This window comes from Hirundo rustica, chromosome 2, assembly GCF_015227805.2.
Source record: "Hirundo rustica isolate bHirRus1 chromosome 2, bHirRus1.pri.v3, whole genome shotgun sequence".
NCBI classification, from domain to species: Eukaryota; Metazoa; Chordata; class Aves; order Passeriformes; family Hirundinidae; genus Hirundo; species Hirundo rustica.
In genome coordinates this window covers 40,860,325-40,883,880 of record NC_053451.1, presented here as the reverse complement: position 1 = coordinate 40,883,880, position 23,556 = coordinate 40,860,325, and the positions used below count along the sequence as shown (strand labels likewise).

The window sequence follows — 23,556 nt, the reverse complement described above, 5'->3', positions numbered from 1 at the left end:
GAATTGCATCTGAGATCACACTGACGATAAAGAGGCCAGGAAAAGAAGTGAAGAAAGTAATGCTTGCCTAACAGTAATTGCACTGACAAATAAGTCAATTCCTATGCTTACATATCTCTCTAATTTTGAAGCTTCCAGAGCAGCAGCTTTTACAAAATTGTTAATCCTTCATTAAATACTTTCACTTTTTTGAGGGTTCCAAAGGAGTAGGTATTGTATTTTTTAGTTAATTCAACTATTCCGTGAGTAAAGAAACTTAAAAAACTTTCCTCCATCTGGCTGTGTCAGCCCAAGCATAACAGGGCTGCCTAATCAGCTTTTGCAACAAATACATTTACAGCAGCTTGCTATAACGCTAGTTCTCCAGGGGCTAATGAAATAACGGGCTAAAACCAATTTTTTAGGGCTAAATGACTTCCTGTCAAAGACATGTTCAAAGTTCTCATTTCTATAAGAAAACTGCATTAGGCTCCACTGTAGGCAGCTTACTGCAGCCTGTAGCTCAAGCTGTGATCAAATGAGTGAAACATCTGGGACACAGTGAATTGAATGAAAACAACATGGACTCTCTCATGTCTTCTAAATGTCTAAGTCATATGAGCCTTATCTGAACAACTTCTGTTTCACTATTCACATTCCCAGATGACTGATACATGCACTATGCAGCATCTAAATCAGAAAGAATAATACCTATTCAAAAGTACTGAGCAAATAACAGCAAAAACTAACCAAAGATGTACAGAAACTTAAGAGAAAAAAAACTTGTCTTTTTTTATCTCACAGCACATGCCAAGTATAATTCTGTGAAGACAAAAGGTTATTAATTTAAAGAAACACAAATGTTTTCGATCTGACAATTAAAAATCAAGAGAATATTAAGGGAGATTCAAAAGTTGGACATCTACGTAGATATCAAAAATATAAATAAAAATACTATGAATTAGCACCTTCAAGTGATACTACAGTTCAGACTTGTTAAAGAGAAAAATAAGATCAAACATGAAGAACAGAAATAATCATATCATCTATCTAATTTGATCTCCTTTCTAATCATTCCTGAAACACTCTGGGACTTTGAGACAGATTCAAACCAGTGTTCTCCATCAAGCTTGGCATAGTGTCAGATGTTTCTTAAATTTAACTGGTTACAAGTCCTGTAGTAAGTAAGAACATGAATGAAAACATTGACTAGGTTTATTTTATAAACATAGTTGGCCATCTTGGTGACACTTTATGTTTTTATTCTGTGTCTACAGAGAGTATTATTCCAGTTAAGTTGAGAACAGCATTTTAGAAATCAAATATAGTTTCAAGTTTCATTGTTTCAGCACAGAGAACAGATTAAGCAACACCAACAAATTTAAAGCACAATTGATACCACCTCACAATAATACCAAAGAGAAAAATAAAAAATTATTACTTGACCAAGTGCTTAATAAGGATGTCCAGCATCTCTCTGTTCTTCTCTGGTAATTTATGCACAAGTGCATGCACTGCCTCTACTCTGTAGTTCTGATCATCTGACTCTATTAAACAGAAAACAAATTGTTGATAAATCAGAACATGTGCTAAGAAGTGACTACAAATGGCATCAGTGCCTGTATGCTAACACAAACATGCATTAAGAGGAGCCAAACAAAATTAGCTTTCAAATGAGGAAAATTTGATTATATTTATTACACTGTGAAATCTGTATTTCAAGTAACTTGCCTAAAGCAATTACTATCAATACTGGAACCAACAAATTAATGGCAGTATTGACTTGATGTGCCACTTCAGTGAAATCTAAGATTTAATCTAAGAAATTAGAATAAAATAGCTAAAACTATTTTGTGTCTTTTATTCTTTTCAAGATGAGAAAAATGGAGAAGTATCTTCAAATTCTAAACTGAAGTCATCAGAAAAATGATCTCTGTTATCTTTGTATCCAATTACTCCATTTGTGAAAAGGACTTCACTTTTGCCCTTTCTGATTTCTCAAGGCAAGCTAGGAAAATAAAGATCCCTGGATGAGAGGGATGAATGTTACAAAAGAATTATCAGTCTATATAAAACAAACAAACAAACAAAAATCTAAATGAGGGTTCAAAACTTCATGCAGAAGGCAGTCACGCAGAACCACTAAAAAGATCAGAACAAACCACTGAACAGCTTCATCTAGTCTGACTTCTCTGTTTTGAGGGCTGGACCGCTGCGTATTAGAGCAAGGAGAAAAGTAAAGATAGTGACTGAATAGACTAGATGTTAGAAACAATATTACTTTCAGGAAAGCGTATTTATCATTTTACTTTTTACTTACTAACAGCAACAATGAAATCTTTGTGCAGCTTGAAAGTCATCAGTGGTTCTGAAAGACACCTGGTTGTAAAAAACACAAATTTTTAATTTAAAACAGACTCAAAATCTAAGTTTTATGAGTGTGATTATAATAGCCCTCAACATCTGCACAATGTTCTATTGGTCCTAGGAAATTCAATTCAGTGATGACTGATTAAAAGTAGTATACAGCTCAGTAAAGTACACTGTCTGAAAATCAATTCAATTGAATCTGGTGTCACCATGTAAGTTAATGGGGAAAATATTACTTCAGCACAGAGCCTTAGTATTTCCTGTCTTCCATATTGTAGGACAGGAATAAATACAGTTGCAGATACAGTATAGTGGGCTGCAGAATCAACCTTTTACCCAAGAAAGGCAAAAATATGATGAAATTTGGGACTGAAATTCTGATGTGCGAGATCTTAAAAGAGTCATCCTCTGAAAGGCAGACTGTGAGTTGCCTTACAGACACAAAAGACACAGCTACTGCTTGCTCACTCATGTCCCAATTTCACAAACACAGTAGCTACAATGACTTGTGCTTCTGAAGATGTATTATAAGTTTCTTCAACCAAAGCCAGTCTTTTCAATGAAATGTACATGACCATTCTGCTATGAACCCTAGGCATGTTTTTCAGGTTAATTCAAAGTACAGAGATTTCCGATGCTGCCCTTTGTTAGGTGACTTGCTTAGGAAATCTCAATTTTTAGAAGGCATAGAACACCCACCATCTGGGTTGGATACTTTTTATTATGTCTCTTTTGAACAATAAATATCGAGATCCAAAAGAGTTATCTCAGAAGTATCATAATTTTTGAATATTCTGTCTCTTATCAGCAAAAAAGACAGGAGGGATATTTTATTTGTGACGATATTAAGAGCATAAGATAAAAACCTAAACTTTTGCTGGGATTTTCATTCAACCATAATGTCAAGAAATTTTATGGTACACAAGTTAAGGGATTCACAAAAAGAAGATTGAGTACAACATGCTTTGTGATAACATAAAAACATTTCAATAAAAACATGCAATTAATTGAACTTAGGGCTATATACGGCAAGATTATCTTAAAAAGGTTGAAGGTGTGTATTATTATACATAATCATAGGAATATTAAGCAGGATAATAAAATAATAATTTATTATCATGGTAATGGATACAAGGAATGTAGTATGATATTAACATGCCAAAGATCAATGGGCCAGAAAAGGAATACTGAAACTGGGTGGGATCATACTTACCTGAGGTAGTTTTTTAGTCCACTTGTTATTGTTTTATTGTCCCAAATTTCCATATCAATATCCATATCAGGAGGTGATTTAGGGGCTGGTAGAAATTTGAATTAGGATTTTGTTACAGTTTGACTAACACATTAACTAGAAAAGTAGCAAAAGAGAAGCCACGAGATCAGCCATTTAGCACAACTGATTATTTATTAGTGAGACTACCTACCAATCTGATCAATTTAAATAATTTCATCTCTGCCAAATTATTAGTAAAAATAAATTCAGTGCTCAGAGTTAGTAACCATAAACATTAACTTTATGCACTGTATGAAAGTGTTAAGTAAGCCCAAGTTCATAGAGAATTACTAATTCATTTGTCTTAGACATGCAAACACAAGCATCAGAGAGATCAATTAGCAAGAAAAGTGAAAGATTGGAACAAGTGTCTATTAAGCTGGGCCATGATGTGTTATGGAACTAAGCTTTGGAGAACTTGTGGAACAAGCCAAATATATATAAATAAATAGAACTTTAAAGTTAGAAGAAGAAAAGCGTTTTTATTAGTAATTTGCTCATGTGTAACATGCAGAACTGAATACGAATGCACACAAGAAACTACAGATGAATCACTCATTTTAAGAGTGCAAACTCAATTTAGCGGCAGTAAGTGCACATACCAAATTGTGAATATTATGATGCACTCTTCTGACCACAGCAGCTAAAGCAAAAAGGATCACAGCACACACACTGCACACTGACAAAGTTCACTTCAGATACTTACAAAATATGGTATTCATCAGCTTTTGCACCTTAGAATTTACACCACCTATTCTGTAGAGCCCCAGGATTGTAATACCTACATTGGGAAAACAAGTAAATAGAAATAATTTAAATAATGAAAATATGGTTATTTCAATATATGCTGATGCATTTTTGGTGTACGTTTTCAAAACGTATAAATGTATTTATGGAAAACATTCTTAACTACTGCTTTACACTACTGCAATCTCTTGTGGGATATTAACAAATTCATTCCACTGAGTCCACACCATATGAAACACTAAGCATAATTTTACATTAACAGAACCCTTCTGCACAGAAATGACCCATATTAGCAAACAACAAGGTGATGGCTAGGAAAACTTAAAAATAAGACCCAAAAGCAGTCTCAAAGCACATTACACATCAACAAGTTTATATTGCCTAGATGTCAGTGGAATTTCTATGCATCTATGCTTGCTTAGACCATCATCTCTTTCAAATAAGATGTGACTGATATTTATATGGAAACAAAAAATATATACTGTATACTGTTGTAACACATCCATTGAGAATTTATGTTGCGAGTTAAAATTGCCAGGCCTTTTTCAACAGCACAGATAATAATAACAAATAATGTTTAAAAAATTACATTCCGAATACAGTATTTGATTATTTCAGTCATGATTATTTTTAACTCCTTTTAAAATTAGCAGGGTTTAAATGTCTTCCACTTCAAGCCTTAACATCTAAAATTTGTCTACTTTTCCTTTGAAAACAACATTCCTAAATCTGATCTCACTTAGATAACCTAGGTGTTTTGTTTTGAAATCTTCTTTTACCCTCCCTGTCCCAGAAAAAAACTCAAGCTCTGAGTCTGCAGTGACTCAACAATGACAACACTGATGGCTGAGAAACTGAATTCAAGTTGAGCTCAAAGCTGCACAGAGGGATCACATTTGGATTAGAAGAGATCTGCACACTGACAGCTCAAGTAAAGCTATCCCATTTTATAGGAGAGGGTACAGCCATAAATCTCCATTTAAAACCTACTGTGAGTTGTTAGATATCACCTCATCAGCATAGTGATTATAACCTCCTTTTTTTACATTCCCACTAACAAAAATGAGTGTTGCTAAACATTAAATTATGCTAAACATAAAAAAATAACAATAACAAAAAACCAACAATGTACTGCATTTGTGAATAAAATGATAGGAGTTATATTCTGCAAAAAACCAGATGTACCAGCAGAGCATGTTTTGGGTCTTCAGATTTTACACCTGAAACCAAAGTTAGGAGCTGAGACTCCCCATAGTTGTATCCCAAGAAAAGTCAAGTGAGTGCACACAAATGAAAGAATAAAGATGTGTGCAATTGTGTATTAAGTTGTCTAATCAACAAGAAATTACAGTAGAAAGTTAAAAAATCTCACTTAAATGATATGTTAAGAATTGTTGTTGGAACTGAAGAGAATAATTTGGATTGTAAAGCACCCAGATAAAATATGAAAAGTCCAAACCAAATAATGGATGCACTTCAAAGCACAGATGTAAAATATATAGAATTAAAAAAGTTGTGTTTTAGGAAAAAAGCTACAACAATCTTATTTGTGTTTTAATACACACCTCTTGTTTCTACAGCATGAATACATTTCCTCACGAAGTTGAAACCTGCTTCATTTAAATACACTATTAAAAAAAAAAAAAAAAAAACGAATTATTTTCCAACATCAATATACAGAATCTTCTGTTTAGCTACACTCACACACTAGTAAAGGAGGGCTAATACGTGGTTATCCATAACATTACAATACTTGTTCTGTAATAGGGTCTTCGGAGATACATCCATAGCATACAGAACCCAACTTTGTAGTCATTCTGTTCCATTAGAAGCTTAATGTTCTACAGTCTTAGCAATCAGTAGCCTCTCTAAAGAGACAGTTGAAAGCTGCTGAGTAAAATGCTTTTAAGAGTCCAGGACCTACATTATGACCAGAACATATTCATTGTTTTTAAAACAGCAATATTCTTTGTTCCTTGCATATGCACATAATCACTCATAAAATGGCAATGCAGGAGAACAATCCTTGTTACTGAGTTTAATTAGTCATCTTTTTTCAAGTGACTGTATTTCTCATTAATGTTGCATCTTCAATACCCACTGGTTTAACCTGAATAAAGATGTTACCTGAATAAAGATATATAACCTGAATACCTGAATAAAGATCTTAAAACAGCATATTTGTCACCATTAAAATACACAACATCATATACAAGAACAGAGAGTGGCTTAAATTTCAGATTTTCAGAGTCTCAAATACTCCTCCAATGAAGATGTATGTCCAAATTTTAAAAATCTCTTTCTCTGAGATATATTGTTTATTTTTACATATGTGTTAATATAATATGATAATAACCCATGTGTTAATAAAGTGTTAATACAATTATGCACACAAATCTCATAGTACCTTTAAATACAATAATATCCTTACTCAGTGTATGTCTAACGGGTGCATATACATTTAAAACTAAAACAATGTGATGGACCAAGGCCAACTGTAAGAGGTTCAACACGGCCAAGTGCTTGGTCCTGCACCTGGCTTACAACAACCCCAGGCAGTGCCACAAGCTGGAGGCAATGGCTGGAAAACTGCCTGGTGGAAAAGGACCTGGGGGTGCTGGTGAGCAGCAGCTGAACATGATCCAGCTGTGCCCAGGTGGCCAAGAAGGCCGATGGCATCCTGGCCTGGATCAGCCGTGGTGTGGCCAGCAGGAGCAGGGCAGTGACCGTCCCCCTGCCCTGGGCACTGCTGAGGCCACACCTCAAATCCTGTGTTCAGTTCTGGGCCCCTCACTGCAAGAAAGACATTGAGGGGCTGGAGCGTGTCCAGAGAAGGGCAGCGGAGCTGGGGAAGGGTCTGGAGCACAAGTGCTGTGAGGAGCAGCTGAGGGAGCTGGGGGTGTTCAGCCTGGAGAAAAGGAGGCTCAGGAGGGACCTCACTGCTCTCTGTAAGTGCATGAAAGGAGGGTACAGCCAGGTGAGGATCAGGTTCTTCTCTAAAGTAACAAGCAATGGGAAAAAAGGAAATGGCCTCAAGTTGTGCCAGGGAAAGTTTAGATATCCAACAAAGTTATTTCACAGCCATAGAAATAAAATATAAAATAATCTCTTTCTCCCACACATATATCAAGAAACTGTAACATTACAGAAATGTAGCAAGATACGGCAACTCAGCATAAAGAGCTTACTTTCTTCCTTCTTGCTAATAATGGCTGGCAGCGTGTAGATCTGAAAAAAAAAAATAAACAAAGAAAACACAACAATCAAACAACAACAATGCAATAGGACAATATTTGTGCTTTAGATTTGCTATTGCCAGGTCTGTGAGTAGTTGCAACAAGCTATGTACTAGATTACTGCTGGGGAAATCCCAACCTTGCCTTTCAAGATCTCTTGATATTTACTGCTTCGGCACACAGCTGGGTTAACAGCTCTGTGCTACCGTAACGCAACTAATACATTAGAAATCAGATTTACAGAGTCCAAATGGGTTAAATTGCAAAACAGCTTGTGATTATAATTCCTGTTCAGGCAAACAAGAAGCATGCTAAAACATTGATCAAGTTCATAAAGCTGATCAACCATTCTTTTCCTATCGGATACAGGTCTGATATCACTCGCATTCAGTGACTACTTTAGGAGCAGATAAATAGTGGGAAGAAAACTCAGACAAGCCTGTCTGTGTCTCAGTAGCTTTCAACAAGTGTTTCTGCTCTCTACAATGCCTTTTGAGATGGTACTGATTGTTCACTCCATGAAACTGCCTAAAAGATGGTTGCTCTTTACCACTGGAATAACAGCCACTTCACCTGAACCATGAATCCTGTTAAACAATATGCTATTGTATTACTTAAAATATTACTACTTTAAATGTCCTAACATAAAATAATGCTATATATAAAAATGTAGGCTTAAATTAATAGATCTGCTTTTCTACTTTATAGTTATCGTCACTATGTACTTGCATTAGTGTCTCACAAAGAAAATAACTCTATTTTTTGATATTACAATAGAGTATCTGAAATGTATACTAGCTTCTTTCTGTAATATGTGATCTAGAAAACTGTAAAATGAAAATTAAAAAATATGCTTACTGGTTCTTTTCCATCCATAGCTTCAAGCCAAAGTTTTCGGTTGGATTCTGAAAAAGCTTGCAGCGTGATGATTCCAGGTCTGTCAAAAACACACACATTCACTGAAGTTACTGTTTTACTCAAATAGTATCCAGAGTCAGAATCCACATGCATGATGATGTGAATATACGAAAGACAGATAGAAGTTAGAGAAAGCTGACAGCTTCTGATATAACAGAATAAATTCTGATCTAAGTATAAAACACATCTGTTTTTTTAAAAGTGTGCTAACAGTAATAAAAGATTTTTTAAGAGAACAACTACAAAAATCAGTCTATTTATCATATTTTACCACAAAAATAATTCAGTATTTCTCTTTATTCCCAAGATTGGAAAAAATACTTCTACAAAGTACTGTGTACCTATATCTTAAATACAGGAAATCTATTCTCATGTATATGATATAATATTCAGGAGTAAGTGGAAAAAAACCTGTGGATGTAATTTTTAAGAAAAAAAAGTGCTACCATATATTAATGAAAGTGATAGAATATGCTATTTAACAAGTATTTATAAAATATTTATAAAAATATTTATGATCTGTTTCTAAAAGAGGATATTCAGTTTTGCTACAAGTTCCATAAGAATCCATGCTGTACCTGCATGCAAACATCATGTAGTAAAGACAACACATATGCTGTGTAGCGGATTTAATTAGAAAACCATGTTTGAACAAAGAAGTACTAAGTCTAGAAAGCCTACTTTGTCTGTATACAAATATATTTATAAACATACTCCTATTACAGGAGTAATTACTATGTACTGGTTGGAATTATTTTCAAATTGTTAACATAAGAGAAACAAACCTCTCAAATACTTCAATATCGAAACAGAAACGTTTGTCAATTGAATCTGTCTTTCTCCTGATGCAAGATTTTAGCTTGAACATTTCTGGTGAGCTTGTGACAAGGCCATTCTACAAAACAGAAAAATGGAATTAGCACAGGCAGTGCGCTTATACACCTTGGCTTCATCTTAAACTTATTTGCATGAACAGTCCAAAGAACCTGTCTTAACATAGGGGTTAAAATTATTTAGGAATACATACAATATTTTTCTGTATATTAAGACTACATTTAATAGTGTTCTGTCTTATATTTGTTACTTAATCATTATATTTCAGAAAATTCCCTAAATTCAAATCTTACAAACAACTGCATATATAATTTCATTACATGCATGTTAGGATGAAAATCATGTAATTCTGCCAACTCTCACATGCAGACACAAAGATTTCTGAAGAATGAAGTTCCCAATTCTGGCTGTCACGATCATGAGATCTTGCTATAATGTCAGCAAGGCTGACACAACTGGGAATTCTGAGGAATGGAAGGAAGCAAATTTCACTCCTGTCTTCAAAAGGAGCAAGGAGAAGGATACAGAATCATAGAACCATTCAGGTTGGAAAAGGCCACAACTAAACCATCTGTACATCTTTTAAGTACTTCCAGAGTTGGTGACTCAACCACTTCTCTGGCATACAGTTCCAGCGCTTCACCTTGTGGTGGAATTTTTTTGTAATACCCACCTCCTCTGATACAACTTGCAGGGCTCACATCTTATGGGGAACTACAGGCCAGTCTGCACCACCTTTATCCCAGGGAAGGTGATGAAGCGGATAATCACGGAAAGCATTTCCAAACATAGTAAGGGCAGAAAGGTGACTGGAAGCAGTCGGCATGAATTTAATAAAGAAGAAATCACACAGGATCAACCTGATAGCTCCCTACAATATGTTGGATGGCTCGGGGTATGATGGGAGAACAATGAGTATTGTTTATCTCAACTTTAGCCATGCTTTTGACACTACATTCTGCTACATCCTCATAGACAAGTACAGGTGAAATATGGGTGATTTGGCGAGGTGGACTGAACGCTGCCTGAACTGCTGAGCTCACAACAGATGTCCAGCTGCAGCCAGACACTAGTGGTCATGGGGTCAATACTGTTCAGCACGAACAGTAATAACCCCAGGCACCAGGACAGGATGAGCAGCTTGGCAGAAAAGGAATTTCAGGTTCTGGTGGGCAGCAAGGTGGCCATGAGCCAGCAATGTGATGTTGCTGCAAAGAAGGCCACCAGCCTCCTGGGATGCATCAGGCAGGGCACTGCCTGCAAGTGGAGGAAAGAGATCCTCACCCTCCATTCAGCACTGGTGAGGGACACCTGGAATGCTGTGCCCAGTGCTGGGTTCCCCGGTACAAGAGAAGCGGTGATGTGCTAGAACAAGTCCAGCTAAAGGCTACCAAGGTGATTAAGGACTTGGAGCACAACTACCTGAAAGGAGGCTTTATGGAGGAGTGGGTCAGTCTCGTCTGCTGTGTCTTAAGTGGAAGAACATGAGGGAGAAGCCTTAAGTTGCGCCAGGAGAGGTTCAGATTAGATATTAGAAATAAAATTTTCACTGGAAGAAATTTTCACTGGATGTGGCACTTGTGCATGAGGTTTAGGGGTGATTGTGGTGGTGTTATATTGATGGTTGGACTAGATGACCTTGAAGGTCTCCTCCAGCCTTGATGACTCTGTGAATCTGTCATATGAGGAGAAGCTGAGAGAGCTGGAACTGTTTGGTCTGGAGAAGAGGGATCACATCAGTGGCTGATCTACAAATATCTCATGGGAAAGAAAGTGGACTGAGTCAGGTTCCTCTCAGTGGTGCCCAGTGGAAGGGCGAGAGGCGATGGGCACAAACACAAATATAAGTAATTCCATTTGAACTTCAGGAAAAGTTTTTTAAGGTGGTCAAACACTGGAACAGGTAGCTCATAGAGGGCTGCACCCTTGGAGATATCTAAAACCTGACTGGACACAGACCTCACCAACCTGCTCTGGTTGACCCTGAATTGAGTTTATATAAGGGATCGCCAGAGCCCTCTTCCAAACCTCATTCATTCTATGATTCTGTGCAAATGGGATAAATTTCATATGCATTTAAAACAATCACATTAGAGAACTTATTGAATATGTAGTTTAAATATGTTTTAAAAGAAATGTTACTTAAATATTTATCCATGTTATATGATACACGCACTGCTTCATCTATGAAAACAGCCTTATCTCTTTGCATTTTTTTCTTTCAGCAGTTCCTAAATGCTTAATAAAAAAGATGGAATTTACAGCTCACATGTGTTCATGTACATTAACTCACCACTTTTCCACCAGATTTTGTTTCAGCTATACTCATTGTAAAAGTTTTTGTTCCTTTGTCGTAAGTGCAGTAATGTTTTACCCATGTAAATCCAAGGGGTCCTGGAGTAAAGAGAGATAGTCATTTTACCACTATTGGAAATAGAGTTGAAAAATGAAAAGTAGCATCCACATGCAGCCTTCTTATTTTTTAATCTGAACATGCTGTTCAGGTGTAATTTTCAAATGCTGCAGCTTGATAAGATTGCCCAACAAAGTTCTTTGGTAACTGGATGGGTAACAGCATTCTATTGTGGTAACAAGGCAGGAAAAAGGCAAGAACACACCTGGGGAGTTTTTTGCCTAGAAAATACAGTTGTGATTTTATCAACACAAGGAAAACACAACTCAGTATTAGACCCTTTCTTTTATGGAAACCTGGAAGTCTGGTATTAAATGCAGAAAACTGGACAAAGTCAGAAAATGAGACTGTATTTTCCTTTACTTTCAGAGTTCTTGTCAAAGGTAACCAATGCTTTCGGTAGTATCACAGAAAGGCTGTTCTTCCACCTGTTACCTTAAGGGAGTGCATAAAATGGCACCAGCTTAGAGAGATTTAATCGTATGTAGTTGAATGGATAAAATTGCGGGGCAAAATGCTGGTTGGAAAAGGCAGTGCCTTCAGCAAGAAATATTGTTTTTTTCTGCCTTGAAGGGAGTCCTGCTGGAGAAGAGGTGGATGTTACAGCAGTGCAGAACTGACCATGTTCACAAACTGACACTTGCACATGCTCATAATACCAAAGTATACTGTACTGTACTCAGGGATTCACTTGTCTTCAATTTCGATACCCATAGGTGAGATCTACAGCAACCCCCAAGTAAGTGGATGTGGCCTTATCCTGGAGAGGTCACATCACTCTACTTAATCCTACTCCAAGTAAAGGATCTCTGAAGCGGATATTTTCACTGCTGGATTACCCAGAGCTTTGTTCAGGCACTGCTGTGAACCTTTAGTGAATCTAAATACAAAACCATCTTGAGCTCAAGCTCAGTGGTATTTTAAACTTGGTTCACACTAATGCAGTTTGTATTTATACAATCAGTTTATACAGGCATTTATAATGTGTTCTTTGCTTTGAGCACATGGAGTGAATTCTCCCACAATATCCAGAATTCTCTTCATATCCTAGCAGTACAGATAAGATCTGCCAAATTTTCTGGAAGTTCACTGTAGCAAAGAGAGCAGCACAAGCTCCTGGATTCTTCAATGAGAGTTACTCATGGGAAAAACATGATACTGATTTTTTCAAGCTGCAGTATGTATGGACCTATTAATTATTTTTAAAATTGGTTATGGTTAAAGAATGGTATTCCCCACTTAAGTGTTCCCAGAAAAGCACTCCAAACCATGCACTGCTCACACCTTCCCCATCCTTCTCCCCTCTCCCTTGTGGTGGGTTGGAGAGAAGAATTGGAGGCATAAATGGAAAGGATCAAGGGTTGAAATAAGAACAATTTACTGCAGACAGTAATGAAATAAGAAAACAAACAGTAGCATCAACAATATTAATAACAGAACGTGCAAGAGCCAAATGATTCACATGTGAGTGCTCACCACATGGAGAGACTTGACAGTACCTGAGTGCCCCCTCTGCCACCTTTGGGACCCAGAAAGGATCCCTTCCCCTATCCCCAGAAAATGATGAGCTAGTATTGAGTAAGGAGCTAGTCATGCCCAATTCCTGGCTACTGAAAAAATTCACCCTGTCCTGTTCAGAACCAAGACAAAAGGAAAGAACCCTGACTTAAAAAAAAGAAAAAAAAAAAAGAAAAAAAAAAAAAGGGGTTGTGTGTGGTTTTCTTTTTAAATGTGAAGAAATAAATTAAAATGTTGAAAAAAGACCCCTAGTAGTTTTACTACAGATACAAAGGGTTTGCCTTCTCAATGTACCCACAAAGGTGGTGGTTATATGAGAGACTGAATCAGTCATGTAAGTCAGATATCTGTCAATCCAGAAACATAGCTACGGATATTTATTCAGTTACACTGACTTTGAGAAAGCTCTCCTATTGCCTGTGTTCTGGAACAAAGTAGTGTTATGAATAGAAAATTCAAATGGTTATGTACATTCAGAAGTTAGCTGTTCCACTCCTATATTTTAAGTTCTTTTCACTTAGCATAACAAAAAAAATCTGCAATTATTCAGAATCAATTTTTCCTCTGATGGCAATCCATTATCTCTTTTAGCATATTTTAAGATGGATGAGCACTCTCAAAGCTGTTTTAGATGAGTTTTCATTAGAAAATTGTAGCCAGCCACCTGTGCTGCAACTTTAAGCTTGTTACTCTTGGCCATCTATCTGAAAGAAAACAACCTATGGCCTAGTGCCATTTAAAAAAACCCCCATGTATTTACCACCACGCATACCAATAATAAATATATATAGAATTTACTCTCAAGAACAGCAAACATTTAACCCACTTGCTCACCATTAGACAAGAACCTATACGATACGGGTTGTAGGCAAGTTTACTTGCCTACAAGGAATTATACAACTAGTACCTTTCCCACTACACAGTGATTACAGACCCTGGTACTCCAGAATAAAAATTTCTTTTCAGTAAGAAGATGTCAAGCTGGCCTCTCATTATTTAATGAAGCACAGCATGTGCCCAGTGCTTCACTCCTTTTCTCCCTCCCCCATTAGCACGGCTCAGTGTAATTTCCACTTAACACAGATTTCTTTTATGATTATTAATCAATTAAAAAAATAGACGGTGTTCTTAAAACTTGGAGCGCTACTGAGGATAAAACTGGCTAACTATGGTAAGACGGTACTTAGATGACCTTTTCTTACATCTTTGATTTCCAGTAAGCACATGTTCATTTAAGATGGCTGGGTCAGTGGAGGTCTCTGGTACAAGGTGCTCCTGATGGCTGAACTAAAGGCTCTGTTCAGGCAAGGAAAGAGCAGGAAACAGAAGGGAGCCAAAGCAGAGTGCTGGGAGTTTGCAGCAAGGTGCAGGGCAGCCAGCCAGACCAGAGCTTGCTACCAGTCAAGCACTGGGGCAAACAACAGCACGGACCTTCCTTGCTGCACTTACGTTTCTCCTGCACGTAGAGATAGCCTTCCATTGTCCATTGACTTGGTGGTCTGTAATCCTGGTTGGCTGATTTCATTCTTTGCATGAGTCTCTCCACTTCCTGCCTGGTGCTTTCAAAGTTATTCCGAGTCTAATACCCAGAAAAGGAAACAAACAAAACCCCACATTATCTCATGTAAGCACTAAAATAACAATGAACAACTAAATACAAATAATGCCAAGGAGACTGTATTGAAGAGTAACAAAAGCATTTTGCAGAGACATAAAAGGGGGGAAAAGGAAAAAAAATGCAATAAAGAATAATACTCTTCACCGCTAGAAGCCTAGGAATAACATAATAATGAAGAATTCATCTTTGGCACACAAATGTAAGGAAAACATAGCTGAGAATTGCACCATTCCTATTTCTGCAGGTCACTAACCTCAGACAGGAGGTAATTTCATATTTTTAGGTATGCTTACACAGTATTTTGTAGACAGATACAGGCTTTCTCTATGTACACTCTGCGATTCTCAGACAGATGCCTGGCTAAACTAGAAGCTACTGACAGCTTAGCCCTTAATCTGAAGTAGTAAGACTCACCGAAGCACTTTAAGTTCAGTGCAGAAAACACTAGTTCAGGTATAAAGTCAGGATAATGAGTCCAGACAGCTGGACTTACTAGCCTGCAGTTTCTACACACATGGAAGAGACAAATTCTCTGTGTATCCGTATCTGCAGCGATACCACAGGTGCTGCTGCTCAGGTTACTGGCACTGTCATGAACAAGTTTTGACTTGGCAAACTCCACAGTTTAGTATATTAAAAAAACGGGACGGAAGAAACAGCTCACAAGTGGCAGAACTATGCCAAAAACATGGAAGAAGTGCATCTGTTCTGAATGTCATGTGTAACCAGGCATGTAACAAAGCAAACAATTATGGTTTTCTGTACTTTCTTATATGTATATAAATGGCTACTTTTTCTTAGTGAATTCAGTGAGGCTAGGGTTTCCCTCCATGCATCTAGCATTATTGTGAGATGCCAGAGCTTTGATTGATTAAATATCAGGTATCAAACACTCTGTTCCTATAGGTCCAAGAAAAGAATAAAGGTTTTTGTAATGTTTCTACAGAGTCATATGTGGACTTGAATCCTCACTAGTCAGATAGATACTCTCAGGACTTTATACACCAGTGAATACTTCCCCTTTTTCATGGGCCATTTGTGTGTGTAATTAGCTGCACAATACTGTAAGAGTACACATGCTTAATCTTGGTCTTGAAGACAAACACCATTATTAGAGAGAGAGGTAAAATTCTAATCTGAACTTTTCAGATTACATCCCTCAGAAGAAGTAGCAGTTCAGACCAAATTTAAGAGAGGTCATTTTGAGACCTTCAAGAGGGACATGCCATTGAAGGTATGTCCCCAGTTTAAGAGCTTGTCTCCATCTGTTAGTTATTAATTTCTACTTTTAAGCAGCCAGGTCTTTGAATCAAATCACAGAAACCAAAGTCAAATGGACACACAAAGTATGCCACTGGCCCCTGAGACAGCTGAAGTGAGAACAGGTCATGTTAGAACACGGTGACCTGTTGAGAGCTGTTGGTCTGCTACTGCTCTTCCACAGCTGTTACTGCTCCTGCTCTAGCCTGTAGGACATTTTTAAGAACAGAAACAGCAGTTCAGGTCAACTATTCTTCAAGACCTGAACAAACAAATGGAATGGAGAGGAGTACTTCTGACAGCTACAGACAGGCTGAATGCACTTCTCCCTCTCCTCAGTTTGTCTTTCCCTGTATAAATCATTTCACTTCAATCTGATTTCAGGTGATGCTCTGAACCACAAGTACGTAGAGAACCTAGCAGGCTGTGTGAAGCTGTGGATCTAGATCTGGAGCCAGATTTTAAACTCCTGTGTAACAGGAGTGAGTGATGTACTGATCTCCACTGTAACTTCAAGTATACGTTTTCTGATATATAATTTAAAAAACCCAAAAAACATTGATCCTTCTGCCTAACTTCACATCCCTCTACCTCTGTAATGCATTTACAACTTCAAGTTGTGCTGATATAATATTTAGAAAACATTAAATTTGACTATTTCTTAATTAACACTGAAATAAAAAAAAACCCCACAACCCGTTTAATAATTTTGCTTCTGTGGAAACATGCATTGAAGAAACATATGATTACTTACAATGCCAGTTTTGGCCTGTGCTGTGAGCTCACGCTCCTCTCAGAACTTGCCATGTTAAAATAAGTAAATCTCTGGACTGAAGCACATTTTTCACTCTTTCAGTAAATTTGCTGTGCAACAACACTGACCCCTTGTGTCTTTATCTGAAACCATTTTAGTATCAAACAAGGGTAGAAAACACAAAAATTGAAAGGACAAGTGGTTGGGATGCTCTACAGACACCATTTGCATTTTGATTCAAAAGGATAAGGTTAATCATCTAGGAAGTTTAGCTTTATTTCCTCAAGCAGCATTTAAAATGGGACCTATATATATTAACAAGGGATGTAAAAGGGAAGATGGAGCTACAAAAATGTGTTAGATGTGTCTTTGTCCATGAAATGGACTTAACTTTTTTAAAAATTTTGTTCTGGACTTTGATGTTACTTGTCAGGAAATATGTGGGGCTTGTCCAATACTGACATGTTGAAGCTCACTTCTTGCCTTAAAAGCAGAGTGTGTAAGCTTTGCTTAAAAGCAAAGTCTGTATAGATATTTTGTACCTACTTATTTGTATGTACAAATAAGTACAATTCCATTTGTATGGAAGTGTAATATCTGAATTAGACAGTGGAACAAATATACACTTGTATACAGCAGTTATGATGAGCAGAAAAGTATGTTGATTGAATGCATTTTTTTCTGAATTAGTAAGTTAAAGCTATGATATTTTTTTGGCAGTTTGTGCCCAAAATGGGTTCCTGTATGGCTCTGACTACCAGAGACCAATCTACAGCAAAAGATCCATCTGCTCAGTCAAGAGTAACTCTCTACACAAAAAAGAGATCCTCTCTTCTGGTGAAACTTAATGCTCTTGAGAGCTGCTCACCATGGAGGAAGATCCCACCTGTTCTCTAACAGTACAGAGAACAGCCAGAGAGAACGGCTTCCCAAGTATGCTTTATATACAGTGGGAAGTTAGCAGACAGCAGGACAAACTGTATCATTCTATACCAGCTGGGACATTTTTGGTACATCCACCAGTCCAGAAGACCAGCCTCGTTCTCAAGGAAGCTTTTACACAAGTTTAAATCTATCTGGATAAATGTGTTTTCTAATAAAAACTTGGCTGCTGTCCTATTTATCTTGTTCTTGCTCCCAAAGTCTTGATCTGGAAATCCAAAGTTACTTGTTATCAGGAATCTTAATGACATTAATCTTATAAAAATAATTTAACCTATTAGTATACAAATTTGATGTCAGCTTACTAAAACATCGCAAGATTTAGAATTTCAATGAAGTGCTATAAGTCTGCTTTAATATCCTGAACTGAAACTAGCCAATTAAAAAGTTAAATTACGTAAAGTCAAATCATCCTTACATTCTGCAAATTGAACTGCAGTTGCTGCTTGTATGGTGCAAACTCCTGAGCCAGTTCATATCCTTCATGGTAAAATGTAAATAATCCTTGAAGAAAGGCCAAGAGCTGAAAAGGTAAAATTGAGAAGAATTATACATTTTTAACTCCAGGAACACTGTGTGCTTTTACACTCAAACCCAAAGTTTTACTGAGAAGGAATCCATTATAAGACCTTAAGAAAGAGAAATGTTACACACACTTTTATGTCATGAAGTTGTAATTTCCATAATAATTTAATTCACTGCCCTAGTCAGTTTATCCAGTATTCCAGCTGGAGTCTTTGCTTGTAAACATTATCCAAGTTTAAAATTTCAGAGTTCAAGTGTTTTATCTCCAAAATACTTTTTCACTTTCTTCACAGTAATTGCTTGGTCTATGACCTATTTTCCACAAACGAGACTCTAGAAAGTATGCTTTGGATAGGTTAGCCCTACAGAAGAAACCCAGACTATTTCTTCCTGCTCTGAACAATACGCAAACTCTATCTGATGTCTGTGATTGACTCCAACAGAACCACCATAGTCTGCATATATCCAGTTGAAAAGTCCTTTTAAGTTTGCTTTAAAGCAATAAAAGGTGCAACTAGATTTTAGCTCTTGGATTAATGCATTCCTAATTCATCTCTTAGTTTTAAAAGCCTTCTAACATATTCTGCTTTAAATTTTAAAAGCCTTTTGACATTGCTATAAGTCACCCTACCTGCTGTTAAATAACAAGCATTTGATTTCTCATCATGGACTGCTTTCTTTGTATATATAATTTAGCTTGTAAAAATAGTAAAGTAAACAGAAAAAAAAAAAAGCGAAACTTATTTGGATTTACAATAGTAGAAGTTTTAACAATAAAAGCAATTTGCCTTGGTATATTACACCATTATCATCTGGGCTAAGTAACTGGCTGTCCAGGCTGTCTCCTGACTCAGTAAAGAACCACAGGTATTCCAGAGCATAAATCTTTTCCCTTTTTCACACTTCATTCTCAGGATGGGATGAATGATCCAATGGCAACATTTATCTCTCTTCATTGACTACTGAAGTAGTCGAGACTCAGGCAACAAATACGACATTGCTCATATTTAATGCGCTTGCTTTCTGTTACCAGTACCATAGATTATTTTAAGTGGAATAGCGTAAAGATGTAGTTTTTACTGTGCTTATATTTTCTTTAAATTTACTCTCAGCCCTACTTAGAGAATTGTAGCTGAATTGTTTTGCCTCCTCTCTCCCATTACGCTCTACAAGACTACTGAGAGCCCGTTTTCCTGCCTGCTCTTCTGCTGCATTTAGTAAGTTAAAGCGGTTGGAGGTAAACAGGCCATCAGTGTGGGCACAAATACAAGGTATGGCTGGGAGAAGGACTCTGAACTTGGTTTTTACTGGTATTGAAGGATCAGATGAAACCCTGGCCTCAGGCAGAGATGGGGCAAGCCTATGGCTGCCCAGTAAGCCAGTCATGGAGACTGAAGAACTGAGAAGATCTTTCAACATAAAAGCAAGTTTTTGTGAAGACCTCTACAGTGGATATTCCACCATCGAACAATGAAGGCAATGCAGCCTCAAGTGGAGGGCTCCACATCAGGTATAAATCAATCTCGGCTTAACATGATTCATCTGTCCAGCTGAAATCATTACCTCAGAAAAGGACCAGACCCTGATAGTTATTATTATTCAAATGATTATTCAAGTGTTTCTGAGGAAGGTCCAAACACAACAGTTTATCTTAAAAACCTCCAATTGTGCAAACAGACAGAAAGAGTTCTATAATTTTCTGTAATTCTAGACTATAATTCTAATTCTAAATCTGTAATTCTGGAAATAACTACTTAAAGAAAGAAAATTAATCTTCCTTTTTATGAATAAAGTACAAAACCCACAAATTATAACTAAAGCTCTGCTTTGGCTCCAGTTATATGAAGCCAGTTGTCACACTCTAGATTCAGTTACTCATCAGTGTCCCCAACCCCAACTCCTTCATATGCAGCACAACAACTTCTGTGCTTACTTTGACTTGGTTCAGTCAAAAGAACGTGTGGATTAATATAATCTGCAGGCAGGAGCCTGCTGCTAAACCCACCCCTTTCAGCTGAAGAGATAGTGCAGGAGTAACACTTAGCAAAGCTGCAGCCAGACCACCAAACACACACCAAAATTGCAACAAAGAACTAGTGGGACAAAGTTTCAGTATGTCAGCTTATGCCTGACTTTTAAAAATCAGTTTAAAGAGCATTTCAGGAGAATAAACTGTATAAATTTCACCTTCAATATTTGAAGGAAAACATTTTACATCATACAAAACACTTTTTACAGAGTACACTGAGAAATACTAAGGAAAATATTTAACACAAGATGGCAGCAAAGCTGAATTTATCAGAAAGCAAAAACACAACAGCAGCAAAAAAAACCCCAAAAAGCCCTGAGAAAAATCTGAATTCATTTTAGTTTAAGTACTTCTCAGGTATTCTGGCAGTTGTGCATTGCAGAGGATCTGGCCTTGAGGCTTTCCTGGTTAAAAACTCTCTGAGCACTCAGAAATACAGGAATAGAAGAAAAGTATTATGCAAGTCCTAGATCAGCATATTTAAGCTCTGTGCTGATACGTGACACTGAAGATGGTATTCACTTCGAGGTACGCGTCACTAGCAGCTGAAAAACAGGAATCAGAAAATGCCCTGTGCCCAATGGGCCTGTGCTACTAAGGCATTTCCAGAAACACTTCCATTAAAACACGTACAGCCATAGCATTGTATGGAACAGATACAAAAGCCAAGGTCTTTTGCCCTAGGCTTATGCTTATAGTGGGGTTTGCTTTTTGCTGGCATTAGAAGTAGCACTGTTGCTAAAGGTTAAGCTCATAATTTTGAAGAAATTAATATTAAATAGAACAAAAAAAAAAAAAAAAAAAGAAAAATAGAAAATCAGCTCCTTTTCCTTTCAAAGAAAATTTTCAGACTGTGTTTCAAGGTGGTAGTCACACATAAAGAGGTAGTTTATTTCATCAAACGTCACAAACAATGACTGATGCTTTCATATCAACAATTTTTCACTTAATGAAGTGTCTTATAGTTACCTCATTCTGAGTACCTAATCAGTCATCTCAGTAAAGACTGAGGTCTGAACTCCTTAATACAAAGCTACTCAGCACACCAGAGCCATGAGGATTTCAACACAGAACCCGAAACAAAATCCAACTACTTCTTGAGACTTTATTTATTTTTATTTAGAGCTGCTGACCTCAAGACTGCCTGGTCGTTTCATTCTCACAGGAAGAAGACTGTACTTAGGTTTCGGATAGGGAAGGAATTTAACCTTTGCCCTGCAGCACATCAGCCTGAAGTCCCTGTCTCCCTGTTTTCATTTTATTTATAAGAAGATAGCACTTATTCTTCAGATTAAAGTGAACGTAGTTAATAATGTAGAAAATGCAGGGAAGGAAAATTCAAATTTAACGTCCACTGTGAAGTCTCATGGAAATGCATGCAATTACAGGCAGTGTTTTTCGGTTGGCTGTTCTTTTTTTCTTCTCTTTAAATAAACATTTAACCGACCAGCCCTCACATTTCTGATAGTTTACTGCTTATGAACTTTGTGCCCTGGTTTCTACAGGACAAGGAAGTCCTAGCATCACCAAAGGACAAAGCAGGACTTTAGGAAGGTGTTTGCATTGCTTTTACAAGCATCACACCCGCAGAAAGCACTGCTGGCCTGGACTAGCTTCTTCAGGATCACAAGAGAAAAGCTAGCAAGACAGATTATTGTCACTTATTTTGCTTTATTGTTTTATCCAGCTGTAAATTTGGAACACTAATTTGTCCTTCAGAAAAGTTGGAATTTGTTATCTGTATGAAAACCTGAGAGGTGTTTTTAGAAGAAATCAAGATCTAGGAGGATTGCAAAGAGGAATATGTCAGCTACTCACACTAGTACACATTAGCAATTGCTTTGATCAAGATGCAGAGAACAAAGAGAAACCCAGGTCTGAGAAGAGCTGCGAAAGTCTACTCTAAATATTATAATCTTCTATTCACTGTATGAGTCATCAGCATCTGTACCTTAAAATCATTCCCGAGTCTCCTCCAGGAGAGAACATGCTCCACTTTTACTAACTTACACTGTCCTAGCTGTAACCCACCAGGCAATTTTTGCTAGGTTACTTCTCCCACTTTGGCTCTCAGATTTTTTTATCCTTTGGTGTAGAAAAACCGAAGGTCTCGAAATGGTGTTCAACAGATCATTTGCATTTCAAGTTCTGTTCTCACGTCAAGAACTTATCCTTCTTTTGAATGGGTATCACGGTTTCCTCCTTCACTGCACTAACAGATTTATTTAGTTAAACTTTCCTTCAGAGAGTCTGTTGGCAAGATATCAGACTGATAATTATTTGAAGATGTGACACCGTGCTGATAAATCTAGGGCACAGGCAGCAGATGCACTAGAATGACCCACAACCATCAAAGCTCCTGAGGAGGAATGTCCACACAGACACACCACCAGTCATCTTCTGCTATATGTGCATTCATAGAGCACACAGAGGAAAATTAATAACATGACAATTCTTTTGATACCTGATTTTAAAGGGTAAAAGATTAAGATTATAAAGGTTAGGCTTCGTCCTTATCTATACCTTTCATCTTGAAATGCGCTCATACTTCCAACATCACTTGCATAAACATGAATTTTAGAAAGCCTATTTTGAAGTCTTTGCGGTTTTCTGGTTCGTTTAGTTTGATTTTTTTTTTTTTTTTTTTAATTTCATGGTATTGAGGATTTGTATTTTAATCTACTTTTTCACATAAGGCATATTTTGTGTTATGGATTTCAGCTAATGCTCTTATTTCAGCATGTTGCAGGCAACAGATTACAAACAAAAATTAAGAGTTTTGAAGATGCAAAATTTTATCACTGATGTTATAATTTAAGCTCCATCTATATCTAGATTTATTATAAATAAATTCACGCCCAAAGTCAGAAGACATTACTTGCAAGGCCTATCATTACCCAGTCACCAGAGTATTTCCTGTACCTTCCCCTAGAACATCAAGTATGTCATACTGGGCTGGAATGCCCACTGATCTGAGACAGTATGGAAATGGATACACTTAAAAGTAAAATTTACCTATTTTAACTATGTGCACTTGCACAGTATTTTCCAGTGTACAAGGTCTTTTCAATACAGAAAGTTTCTATTACATTAGAGGAGCATAAAGTCTCCTGTACTAGGGTCAGAGCTAGGTCAAGATT

The 23,556-nt window shown here is 37.1% G+C and overlaps 1 protein-coding gene across 1 annotated transcript in view; it reads right to left on the bottom strand.

Moving 5' to 3' along the window:
- Positions 1-23,556, bottom strand: part of ARHGAP42 (Rho GTPase activating protein 42) — a 145,920-nt gene that overhangs the window by 20,851 nt on the left and 101,513 nt on the right. Inside the window, exons 7-17 of the mRNA XM_040056346.2 lie at positions 18,281-18,385; positions 14,738-14,867; positions 11,651-11,751; positions 9,309-9,418; positions 8,464-8,542; positions 7,558-7,597; positions 5,935-5,997; positions 4,329-4,403; positions 3,563-3,647; positions 2,300-2,358; positions 1,421-1,526 (exon numbers count right to left, since the gene is read on the bottom strand). Coding sequence (XP_039912280.1) covers positions 1,421-1,526; positions 2,300-2,358; positions 3,563-3,647; positions 4,329-4,403; positions 5,935-5,997; positions 7,558-7,597; positions 8,464-8,542; positions 9,309-9,418; positions 11,651-11,751; positions 14,738-14,867; positions 18,281-18,385 — 953 coding nt within the window. The remainder of the gene's footprint in view (positions 1-1,420; positions 1,527-2,299; positions 2,359-3,562; positions 3,648-4,328; positions 4,404-5,934; positions 5,998-7,557; positions 7,598-8,463; positions 8,543-9,308; positions 9,419-11,650; positions 11,752-14,737; positions 14,868-18,280; positions 18,386-23,556) is intronic.